Below are 12,795 nucleotides of genomic sequence, written 5' to 3' on the forward strand. Positions count from 1 at the left end.
AAATTTACTTCACCCACTATCCATTGTCCGATCAACTCGACATTACATTCGTTGTTCCTGGTATTATAAACGACAGAAAGCCCCTTCGTGCTGTTTTACTTGCCATTGAAACTTTAAACCGAAACTACAAAAACAAAAAAATTTATTCAAAGAACTCTCATTTTCATTTCATTACCAATGATGTCCATAAACTACGTACAGAGAAGACCACCGCACTAGATTAGCATTCGCTAATCGCTATGATGACAATATCACCGAGTACCTAATATAATACAACTACAGGCTATTCAAACACATAACTGAAGGTAACTCATTTCATGGAAGCTTGGTACAAAAGAGTTGTAGCGTGTCGCCATTTAAACAACCGAGGAGACCTTTCCTTGAAGAAGATGCGTACTTAACATCGTGAACAGGACCTTGCTGTAAGTTGAGGCGCTGAACAGTGGTAGAAGATGACAGCTCTTTTAAAACTAGTTCAGAAGTTAGTTTATCTTCATATGCAAACAATCTGCCGCGACTTTCTATGTTGATAATTGCGGATTTTGGCAGGCCAATATCACATACATTGGCGACTGAAGACCCCAACTTTAGAAAATGACCGCTGCTGCTTGCTCTCTTTAAAAGAACATGGGAACCAACTGTTCCTTGTCCGATGGCACGTGTAGGAGTAAACATTGGTTGCGTAAAAGCTGTCTCATCAGAAAATTCAACTTTGGGGCGATAGGAAGCAACAATGTCGTCTGTTCTAGGGCAATAGGCAAGAGATATACAAACTCCTTGGTTTTCTGTTTCAGGGACTAAAATTGGCCTTCACAGAATTGAAATTTGGTCAGAAGTACTCAACTGTTTACTCAACAGATACAGTATGCCGACCAATCCCAATACATAATTTGTCAGAGCCACAAGCACAAAAAGGAAAGATAAGATTTGGCGGTATATGAATTTACTGGTGATCAAGAAAACTCTGAAATCCATATGGGTCCATAATCCATATCCCAACAAAAAGATCAGAAATTGATAACAACAGAAGTTAGAGAAAGAATAAATACTCACCCCTTTTCAGCACCACCAAAGTTCCACAGACATAAGCCAATTGACGATGCGGACATCACTGTTCTAACACAAGGGGGAAGAGCTGAATTATATGAAAGGGAATGCACGGTATGAATTGGGTTGCTTGTCAGCCCTTTCAGGTATTCAACAGGCCCTGAGGTTTGCCGCATGTCAAATACCATAAGATAGCCATTCTGCAAGTATAAAAAAACGTAACGTGAACCTGAGACATAAAAAAGAGGGCTTCATATAATGCAAGCTGTTCAGATTACACAATGTAACACCAGACCTGTAATCCAGCATATATATAATTTGAATCGTTGAGATCCCATGAGCATGTCCAAGCAGCAGCCTGGAAGCAACCATGTCAGCATGACAAAAGAAGAGAAAGAAGAGTAATGCAGTGTATCCCCATTGCATACACAAATACTTTCTTGTATTGCAATAAATCACCTCAGTCCATAACACCATGTGATACATTTACAACTTACAAGCCATGCAACACAGACCAGAGATTATCAACTTTAACAACTACAAATTTATTGAGGACTTCTATGTTCCCACTGCAAAATGACAATGACGCCTCAAAATGATGGGCTACAAGTGAAAATCAAGTCAACAGATCCACTAAATTCTACCAGTTCCCCCTCACACGACCAACTATCCCCTGTTATAAAAAAATTGCCGTATTAAATATCTTGCACATTTTAATCCGCACTGTCTTGAATTCTTCTAATCTGTACTGTCTGCCATATCCACAGATCCACTATATTCTACAAGTTCCACCTCACACAACCAAACTATCCCATGTTATAAAAAATTATGTATTAAATCATTTAACATTGTAACGTGTACAGTCATGAAATCTTATTTTTGTGCTCATATACACCAAATGGAAGAACATAAAATGACACTATAGTCAAGAATAGGAAAAGAATACAGGATAATTGATAGAATTTGACAGTGCATTATGCTGTGTAACCTGAACATTAAAAAAATAATGTAAAAATGATTTTATGCTGCATAGTACAGGAATCATAACCTAGAGCTTAAGGCAAAGCCTTTGGTTTTATTTAGTGCTGAACGCATAAATAATGGGTCAAAAGTTTACCGGTAGGTCATAGGAGACAATGACGTTGTTGTTCTCCGTACTGCATCAAATAGCACAATTAAGTGAACAGAAGAATTATATGAAAAGAAGACCAAAATAACACTTAAGACCTCAAGTAAATCAGTGAAACCTGAAAACTGCCAATTTCTTTCCTAGGCAAGCACAGAGTGCAAGGTTGCTGTTAGAGGGAGAAATACGTAGGTCCCTGATAGAATTTATAGAGCTAGGAAGAAGAATATCATCTCTGTCATATGGAGGTATCAGGCTCATCTGCACACAACATATTTACGACAAAACAAAAGACCTTAAAGAGCCGTTCATGTCGAAAATATCTATTAGAAGAAAAGAAAAACTATATCTAATACAAGAAATTACTTTGGTAAGAACATCTTTTCCACCTATCCCAGCATGCCTTCGCGAAATTAACAAAATTTGTTTAGAAGTGTCGACGTCAAACACACGAGCACCAGCTACACGCAACTCCTTCTACCAATTTCAAAATGAGTTAACATTGAGTAGACAAAAGAAATAACGGAGTGCAATAGCTTAAACAAAACTATGCACACAGCTGATCCAAGATGATAAGGATAAGTATGAAAAAGTATAGCAGGGGTCATCACAACGATTACCATCGAACGAAGGAAGTGATATAAAAATAAATACAGATTCATTTAACTGTCTACATATTAGTTCATGGTACATCAGTTTGTAATGCATTGCCAAACTATGGACTGTGGAAGTGGAAAAGCGTTCTTGGATGCAAGAGAAACTCTAAAAATTGGATAAAAATTGAACCAATTTTTAAGGGATAAGATATTGATCCTTGATACTTTAGCAGGCCAAGGTAATTCTCCCTAACCATTTCACTTCTTGATAGATCCAATGCCTCTGAAGTCATGCATAACTCTTTGCCTCTCCTATTTACCAATGACCAGTGTGAAATTCGAACCAACATCGCAGTAAAATTGTACCAAACTAGTCACCTAATTGTGAAAATAACCATATGTATTATCTTCCCTTGTTTTCTTTTGCCTGCTCTGATAAAGATATGATGTGCAGGGATAATTATGACATATGGAAGGATAAGTACATGTGTGTATCTACCTCCATATGGAAGATGAAAGACAGGGAGAAGGTATAGAACATAGCAAAGAAACAGGAAATTTTGACAAACCTCTAATTTGAAGCTGCACGTATATGCTTGTCCACGGAGGTTAGAGCCAAATGGTTGCCCTACAAAATATGTTAGGAGATTATTAGACATGATCTAGAAAGAAACACAGTCTTGTTCCAGGATGCATAACATCTAATATCATTAGAGCACTATATTTATCTAAACTTTATAGATAGTAAAGTGTGGAAATAAAGAAACTAACCATTAGACCTTCCAGCTAATATGTTATTGTCAGATACAAATCTCTTTTCAAATCCCCCAATAGCATATCCTGATGCTTTGCTCTGATTTTTTTCCAAACAAAATGAGCAAAGACAGCAAATGTGAGAAAGGTGCGGACAACTTAGGATTGTTGAGACGTTAGATGAAATTAAATCAAGAAAACCATGTCTAAGTTAAATGATATTGTGTATGGCAAAGGAAGGAAAATGTTAACAAATATAACTGAAATACACTAGAACCAATACAACTGAAAATATATATATATATATATATATATATTCAAGGAAAAGGTACATGCTTTACAATCAAGCATACCTCCATAAGCTGTTGAATTTTTCGTTCTAGTACACCCTGTTCCTTGAGCAGTTTAGCTTCCCTCTTATGCCATTCTGCTTGCTACACAACACCATATAGTTGCTTAGAAAGATAGCCACTGAATAGAGGAAGTGTATAACAAGATTGCCAGAAACATATCTACCTCCTTCTCATGAGAAGCACATTTAGCCTCAAGCAAATGAATCCTCTACAAACAAAATAAAAAACACCCGGCATTCAATTACAACAAGTCCTTAGCTTACTCGAAGATAGCATCCACAAGAAAAAACCCAATCAACCACCTTTTGTGATTCTTCATCAACAGAAATGACCTGCGGCGCGAAAAGCTTCCTAATGTCTTTCAACTTGCATCTGGCATTGCATTGAGGACACTGGAAAAAACACGGAAACATACAATCATCAACTCTCGAGAAACAAAAAAAGAACACCACCAAATAATTTCCACAATAGCGCATCTTACATAAGCATCATTACCTTCTGCTTGTGACACTTGCCCAGCCATTTTTTGATGCACGACATTCCGAAGATGTGTCCACAAGGAAGACAGCTACATCAATCAAATCACACATGAATAAAATCAGTCGGATCGTAACATTAAAACGAAATCGACGGTAAAAATGAGGCGAAATACTTGACAACTGAAAAGGAAAGCTCAAGTGGCGAACCAGGTGCAGTGATCGCCATCACTAGTCCAAGCCTCCATACAAATCGGGCAAAACAATCCATCAATCTCATTCGATTTCCACTGACTGCCCTGCGAGCTCTCTCCGGTCTCAAACGCCGCCGTCTCCCGAGATCCGATCTTTCTCCGCTTGCCGCTCGCGGGATGCCGTTCGTAATCCGAGTCGGGTTGGATGGGCTCGTCAGGGGGGCCAATTGTGGAGAGATAGATCGCGTAATTGGGCTCGATTTGTGGGTGGGGAAGTTGTTCTTGTTCTTCTTCTTGGTAATCGTCTTCGGAGTCTTCAATTTGGATCTCGCCGATGACGGATGGTTCTTCTGAGGCCTCGTCGTTGTCGTCGAGTAGAGATGAATCGGCGAGATCGAGGTAGATAGGGTGAGGGTCGGCCATGGCTGTGCGAAAGGGGAAGAAGGCTAGGGTTCACAGTGAGAGAGACGCAATTATTAGCCGTTTAATTGACGGTGACAGATTTGGTGGGAAATCCAAACTGCCGCCCCGTTATTTCTTTAAAGCGGGTCCGAAATTTACCGCTCGGTAAAAATAATAGGTCAAAGTCTTTTTTATTTCTCTGAAAATTTACTAAAACAAAATCAGGTGATGCGCACGTGATTGGATAAGTAACTAAGTAAGGAAGACGTCTTCACTGTAGTTAACAATCCTTCACAGACCTTCAAAAAAAATTGGTATCTACTGCCGGCCGGCTTGACTTATCCCGAAATACATAATTCGTGATTTCATTAAGAATGAGATAGTTTGTAATGCTACTGAAACCAATGCCAGTGGCAATTAGAATTTTTCTTGCATTAGCTCTCAACCTTCAGCAATTATCATGGCCGTCTTTTAAAGATCGAGTAGATATCAAAGTAGGTATTGATGCAGTCAACAGTTTTCATAGCTGTAATTTGAAATTGATATTGATTATCTCCTGAATTCCAAGAGTTTTCTAGGAATATAAAATTCTTTAAAATGAAATATAAGCGATGAAATGTGAAGATAGATTTCTCCCCAACAAAGACCTTACATTTCCATTAAAAACAAATGAACGTCGGGGCTCTGCGCGCTCGACTCTTGATCGATTTCACATCTGTTTACTTGTTTGTCATTATATCACTTTAGACTCCGATGAGAGTTTGAAAACCAATTTCGTTTACAGTAATGAGAAGATGATCGAAGAGAGCCCTTTAACATTGCAGCATCTATGGATACGCCAGAGCGATACCATAATCCTTAACAATGATGCCTGCAGAATGCTTTTAGGAAATAGAAAAACGTACTAAAATCATCAATGAAATCAAATTCGATTACTAATCATGAATAGACCAAAATCCTCAATAATATTCTACTGCCAGTCTGCCACTAAAACACCAAACAACATCTAGAAATTTATTCAAAAGCCCACTGGTTTTCACGACGAACCTCCTCCTCTTCCTCCTGGGTGTAGTCATTTACGATATGGAATGTCGCTCTTATCTCCTCCGCGCTTTTCCCCTTCATCATGTTCGCAACATGTTCGCATGTCAGGTCCAAAAGGCTCTTGATGTTCAAGTAATTCGCCGCCAGAATCAAATCAAACAGCACATTTTGGTCAGGCTCAACATCCTTCACGAACTCCTTATCCCACGTTTTGAGTTTATCGTCCTCGGTGTTGCTGGGGCCATAGCTGCTGTTTTTCTCGGCGGCTTCAACGTGTTTGCAACAGTACTCGATGACCTTTGCCAGGATCTTGCTGGTGACGTTCGGGAGAGGAATAATGCCCTCGGCGCAGTCGTCCTCGATCATGTGCTTGATCGTCTGCGACTGCAACGCCACCGCTTCCTCCACCTCGAAGGACTCATTGTCGGAGCTCCGGAGGGTGAACTTCTTCTTGTTATTCTCTGCTGGTGCGGCGGAAGTCGACATGGCCTGGTTAGGGCTTTGGCTAGAAAACGCAACTCGAGAGAAAATATCTAGGGTTTGAATGGTGAGGGGTAACACGCCTTATATAGTTATATATAGTTCGCAAGTCCAAATTCCGAATGACATTTGGTGAAAAAATCAAATATAATAAACAAAGAAAATCACACCGCAAATATTACAAGTCGAATGGATAGAGAGTTTGACTCTCTCTAAACTCTAGCGGGAAAGTCACTAGTCGAAGAGGAGGTTGCGCCTCCCGCCCCGACGCTAAACCCTTTCAGAACGTACAGGTGCAGTATCTTTTCAGGTTAGTGAGAATACTAGCTCGAGCGCGTTGGAAGACCCCTTATGGTCTTTAGGGCACATGTTCCACCATAGATGCTTCAAAATTGTTAAAGACTGACCCTATAGTGAAATAAACAGTTGTGTGTGATGTTAGATCAATTTTGGACATATCACATATTATATGATTATCATGTTTAATGTCATAATTTATTTCTACATGGAAACAAAGATAGTATCAAATCTAGTTCCTAATGATTTCGTGTATTATATCATTATGGTAAGAAATCCTAATTTAAGTCTAGAAACAAGACTACAAATCAGTATTGAATCAGGAATTTAAATAAGATGACTTAACTTACAAGATGTCTTTAATGGAATGACTCTTAAGGGTTAAAGATTCTCTATATATAGATGGTAAACGTCCATGTTATCACTACGAGTTATTTACGTGAGTTTCTGTCCATTGAGAAAGCAAAGAGTAGTGACTAACGGAAGACTTTGCCTAGCACCTTGTGACTTCGGATTAAGGCACAATGGATCACGGTGTCGTCGTTCATGAAGATGGTAAGTTAATCTCATTCACTAAATTAACGATTAGTTGTTATGCATATGATCTTTGGTTTTGTACTCATATCATGTAATTTAATTTACATGTGATTCATGAATTGCATGACAATGTAGTGATTTATGCCAGTGGGCCGAAAAGACTGATCCAAACACGGGCCCGACTTGGCCCGAGCCCGATAAATTCATGAGCCGGCCCGTAAACACATAATTTTATATTATTTATATAAATATTTAAATAATTATAATAATAATAATAATTGTGTTCCCGGATAATTACTATTCTACCATTCTATATGTCTTAGTCTTATTAGGTTTCCTGTTAGAGATAGATTCGCATCTCTGTAATAGATTAGGATTCTGAATCCTACGGGATTGTGATTATGTAATGCCAATATATAGGCTTCATTATCAATTAATAAAGAGTTCGGTTATGTTATATTATGTTGTTATTATTCTCGTTCCTCCTCAAACACGTTATCATGCACTTTGTTCTAAAGTGTATGAGCAACGAGGCCACCAGAAATTTAGAACCCTATCCCTGAAAATCCTTTTTCTAGCAACCTCCTTTTCTTAACATCGCCGGAAAGATAGAATAGGATCCGACAAATTATTGTTGAAATAACAAAAATCCAACAAATTGAAGTTGCTATGGCCACCCAAGAATTTTCTCTTAACACCCATCTTTTTCTCCGATGGCTAGAGTCCTTAACTGATTGCTTTCCAGCGCCCCGAGCTTTGAAGACAAAGCAGCGACGCAACTTGGATTCTCCAGACCGCCGCAACAGGGAGTCTTTTGCCTCGAATAGCGCTTCCCTACCGCGCGTCTGCTCCGCTTCGACTTAGGCCAGTCGTTGAAGACCCAGCTCCCGGCGCCGCTCTCCTCTCCGACGTCTCGAGAAGCCCAGCCCCGACGTCATCACTTACATCCTCCAATCTACGAGACCCAGCATGTGATCTATATGGTGCAAGACCCAGCGTCTGCTCAACTGGGATCTCCACGATCCGACCCGTGTCTAACTCCCAGACCCGACCCAGCCCAGCCAGATCTTTTGGGCCTCCGAGCCCAATAGCCCAATGGGCTTAATTTTTTTTTCCTTTTCCTATTTATTTATTTGTTTCTATGCACGTCTTAGTTTCTAATTATATTTCACGTGCTCTTATAGGAAAAATAGTCACTTCTCGTACTATGGTGATGACATATACGACATAGATGGACGTTCATTCTGCAATTTGCACATCGTTTCGAGCGTATTCTCAAGCGATTTCTATGTCATCAATATGACGATCGAAAAAGAATTCATCAAACAGCTTCCTGCATGACGATCAATTTGCAGAGCAATTTAATTATATGAGGTCTATTTGGCATACCAATAAGTATGTTTTTCTCAAAGTTGCTGCTTTTGAACATATATATATATATATATATAAATTATCGGGCGCTATTAGCTTTCTTCATGTCTCTTTTCCGGCCTTTCTTATAATACTGATGAGACGAAAGAGGGATATGATTGCCCTCTTGGTCGATGTTTTTCGTGTGATGGTCCTAGGGAGTCGTGTTATTCCCCTGAGTGCACCGCTATTTTGTGTACGATTATGAGAATCGCCGATATGCATCGATTATTTTATGACCGTATACATCACAACCCTTCTAATTCAGGTTATATACTTGAATAGTTTCGATTATTCGAAACTTGTACAACCCTCATTTCTTGTGGATGTGTCGTCATCGTGACTGTTATTGAAATGTTTGAGTTTTCTTAAACTCATGTCTATATACGATAATCTCAAGGTCTACGTACTCATATATTTGAGTTGAAATTCACTACTCTGAAGCATCACAATTTGCTGATAAAAGATCCCAAAATAGCAAATTCTATGGGACATATGTAAAGTGATTTAATAAACGTATTTGACGTTGTTTTACCAGAGTTAACTTTGATGCATGCTCCACATCCAAGAAACACATGCCCTTTTTTGGCACTTGTATCTATATCTATTGAGGGAACATTTGAGATGGAAACGTAACATTCTTCGATTCTCCAGTTAGCAGATTTTGAGCCTCAGGCTAAGGCTTCGCCCCATCTCATACGCAAGATTTGCTTGCTATCAATATTTGATTAGTCAATTTATTTTGACTATGTTTTATGCTTAATATTTTCAAGTATGACATTGGCATTGCCATGTTTCTTACTAGACTTCAGCTTAAGTCATCTATTGAAATTGGAAGTTTGTTTGTGTTGTATTAAAGATTGGCACATTCAATAAAACATTTCGTATTCCTTATTTAAAAGATGATCTCGTGAGAATTTTATTTGCCTTCAACCTACCATGAATGGTCAACGTATGCAACTGCATGTGGTTCTTAAATTGGCCGCTTTTGGGTTACATGGGACCCTAATAATACTACATTATGAATTTGACACTTAATATTTGAAAAACGTACATCGGAATGTCAAAATTTGACATTGTTATGATCTCTAGCATTTATGACACGTTTCCGGCCGTTTTGACCGCCTTCCAGCCTATTTCCGGCGTTTACGGCACCACTACTCGGTTCCTGCCGGCATTTCCTGTCGCGTATGAAGTCTGGTCTCCTAACCGACCAGATTTCGGCCGCCGGTGGCTGATTTTCGGTCACTGGTGCTACCTGTTTTCCATCGAGTTTTTCGGCAATTCTTTGTCGTTTTCTCGTTGTTTTTCTAGCATATTTCCAACATTCTTTGTTGAAGCGTTTTCCCGCCAAAGTTTCATTCAGTTTTGAGTTATTTGGACGTGGTTTTCCGGTTTTCTCCAAATAGTTTCGCAGCTCAAACGATTTTATTATTGGTGACCACCCGCACCGATTGGATGGTTTTTGCCACCTTAATTTTTTGGTATTCAACAACTCTAATACCATGTTTTTCCAACTCTTAAGTTGAAGAATGTAGTTCTATTGTCATGTGATACACTCGATGGGATTACACTTTGTCCTGATCCCCCCTCTTACCCACGGCGTATTGTCTAGAGAAGTTCATCACGTCGTTGACTCTTTTAATTTTATTTTGACCATGTCACGCAGTAAAATTGAGTGTTTTGTTGATTACACAACCACCCACACTGTCCTACGGGGCAGATAGTTATTTTACTGATCTCGTGCAGAGATTGTGTTTTATACCTTCGTGTCTTGCTAAGTTTTAAAGGCCATACATGCCAATAATTTTCATCTGAATACTTATGTTGAGAACTGAGAGGAATATATTTTTAAGAAATTCTAAAAATTGGTTGTACGCAACCTTGCTGCTTGGCCCGTAGCAGCCCCTGCAGCTGTTATGCATGGCTATGCTGCCCTACAGCTGCCTTGCACGGCCTTGTAGCCATGCAGCTCTTACTGCAGCCCTGCATCCCTGCAGCCCTGCACCCTTGTCACCCCGCAGCCACTCTTGACAAAACGTGCTTAATTGATGATTCTTATTGTCAATCTTCTCATGTGAATACTCCATCTGAGCATATTTCACTCTTGCAAAGTATTTAAGGTGACATTAGTGGATCATATCCAACCGAAAAAATGTAGGTTAAAAGCATCAACGCGTTAGTCACACGTCACTTTATTTTCCACAAGGAATGCTTCATTTGTTAAGTTTTTAGCTATGATCATCATACTAAGGGCTAACCACCATTCTCATCCTCTCAAATCTATTTAATTGGATACCGTTGGAGTTCACCTCCAAAATTTTTGATGATTTCATTTTGCATATCTATTGGAATCATCGTTGAACATATTGTTCCTCATATTCATTCACTACACGGTATTACATAGCTCAGACTTGGTTATGGGTACTAATATACCGGTCTCTGTACGAGGATATGTAATGATGTTGCATACAACGACACTTATTCGTTTTAGACCCACAACTTGCCAACATTTAGTGCGTACCAGATGGTTACTGGATACGATTCCAACGTTCTTTTCACTAACGCCTATTTGATTAAATTGTTTATGTGTTTCCATTTTAGTATCTCAGATGGGTCTACATGAAATGATTAAGTATTTTGGTTGGTTATGATTTATGGATCACTAACACTTGTCTGTTATTTCCAATCTACAACCGTAGATCTCTATCTTGCGATATCCGCATATGGTCATTTTGATGAGACATATTTCCCATCGTTAGGGGCATATATAGGATGCTTCCATTCCAGTTTTAACGTTAAGAATTGACGTGATGTGGCACTATGTCTCATTAAGATCATGCATTGCTCTGAGTAAACAAAAGTGTGATGCATTATCGACCGTTAGAAAGTCAAAGATTCGATGCTCAATGACTTTACCGATATTGTGAAAGTGACGAGATTTCACATAAATGTTGTAATGTGTCTGTAAGATTGGAAATCTCAGAATTTGGGAGAATTTCATATGACCTGGTCCTAGCACTGTTGGCACCATCCCTGACAGTGGGAAGGAAGCTGGCGATGACACCATTGTACGATGTGGTGTTGTCGGCGCCCGTGGTATTGTACCACAAAATGAGGGCGGCAAGCAAAGATAGACTAGTAAAGGTCATAGCTTCGGTCTTGGCTCTTACCTAGATGAGAGGGAGACCAATATTCTCTATAATCAAAAGTAGAAAGAAGTGAGGTGCGTAGGCGCAAGTATTTCGCCCATCATCAAGAGATATTCTCTGAACATATATATCAAATAAGTTTCTGTGGGACGCTACACACTCCTTTGTTGATGTTCGAGAACAAAATAAATCTTTCAATTGATCGTATAAGCGCGCGTATATTAATAGATTGATCTCTCATGATTGATGATATATTCACTTATGCTTTTATTCCGTTGTAAAAAGTATCAACGATGAGCAACTTGACCGAAGTGGAAAGAATCAATACATGTTGAACTAGACTTGTTATGTCAGTCATTGTTCGTAAGTGTAATAAGAAAGATGAAGGCATGTGATATTTGAAGGACTTATGGTGTAAAGATTGTCTCATTATCCCAGTATTGACCACGATAAAGTTATATTCTCTCGTAATAGACATAATTGTTTTCCTCTACTTGATAAGTAGTAGTGTCCAAGAAAACTGGTTTGCAACATATGATAGTGGTCATTACATATCTGTATAGGGATCTTGACATAGATATGAAAGTGTCTGAAGGACCTTAATTGCTTGATTAAATGCCTCCAGACCACGAAGAGCTTATGCAGTCAGATTGCGACGTTCGAGAGAACATAGTACAATCAGTTGCAAGAACTTATACCCATACGTGTTCATATGAAAGCCAATTTTGGACTCTATATTCCATCTAAATAAAGATGATGATGAGTTTCAATGAGCTATAGATTCATATAAGTTAGTGTTGTTAAGATACTATTGCTTTCATTATGATGTGGTCAACTATGCGTCTATGCATCGTCATTGAACTTGCATTGCTCCTTTGACATGGGTTTAGTTATACACTTAGTGAACCAACACAAATCATATCCACAC

The 12,795-nt window shown here is 39.0% G+C and overlaps 3 protein-coding genes across 4 annotated transcripts in view; 1 reads left to right on the plus strand and 2 right to left on the minus strand.

Annotated features, from left to right (window-relative positions):
- Positions 1 to 12,795, plus strand: part of LOC126800679 (uncharacterized) — a 51,300-nt gene that overhangs the window by 30,550 nt on the left and 7,955 nt on the right. The window lies entirely within an intron of this gene.
- LOC126800672 (uncharacterized) lies at positions 161 to 5,023 on the minus strand. 2 transcript variants are annotated; one of them, XM_050528071.1, is made up of 13 exons: positions 4,562 to 5,023; positions 4,371 to 4,443; positions 4,178 to 4,267; positions 4,039 to 4,083; positions 3,876 to 3,956; positions 3,541 to 3,622; positions 3,339 to 3,397; positions 2,540 to 2,647; positions 2,295 to 2,434; positions 2,165 to 2,204; positions 1,343 to 1,405; positions 1,054 to 1,247; positions 161 to 808 (listed from the first exon to the last, which is right to left on the minus strand). In XM_050528071.1, exons 1-13 carry the CDS (start codon positions 4,966 to 4,968, stop codon positions 316 to 318), a joined length of 1,875 nt encoding a protein of 624 aa, XP_050384028.1. In that variant the 5' UTR covers positions 4,969 to 5,023; the 3' UTR covers positions 161 to 315. The 2 variants fall into 2 exon arrangements, with proteins under 2 accessions (XP_050384028.1, XP_050384027.1); XM_050528070.1 differs by having other exon boundaries at positions 2,540 to 2,650.
- On the minus strand, positions 5,962 to 6,444 carry LOC126800680 (SKP1-like protein 1B). Its single transcript, XM_050528082.1, has one exon. It carries the CDS (start codon positions 6,355 to 6,357, stop codon positions 5,962 to 5,964), a length of 396 nt encoding a protein of 131 aa, XP_050384039.1. The 5' UTR covers positions 6,358 to 6,444.

The sequence above is a fragment of the Argentina anserina genome, chromosome 6 (genome assembly GCF_933775445.1).
Source record: "Argentina anserina chromosome 6, drPotAnse1.1, whole genome shotgun sequence".
In the NCBI taxonomy this organism is placed as follows: domain Eukaryota; kingdom Viridiplantae; phylum Streptophyta; class Magnoliopsida; order Rosales; family Rosaceae; genus Argentina; species Argentina anserina.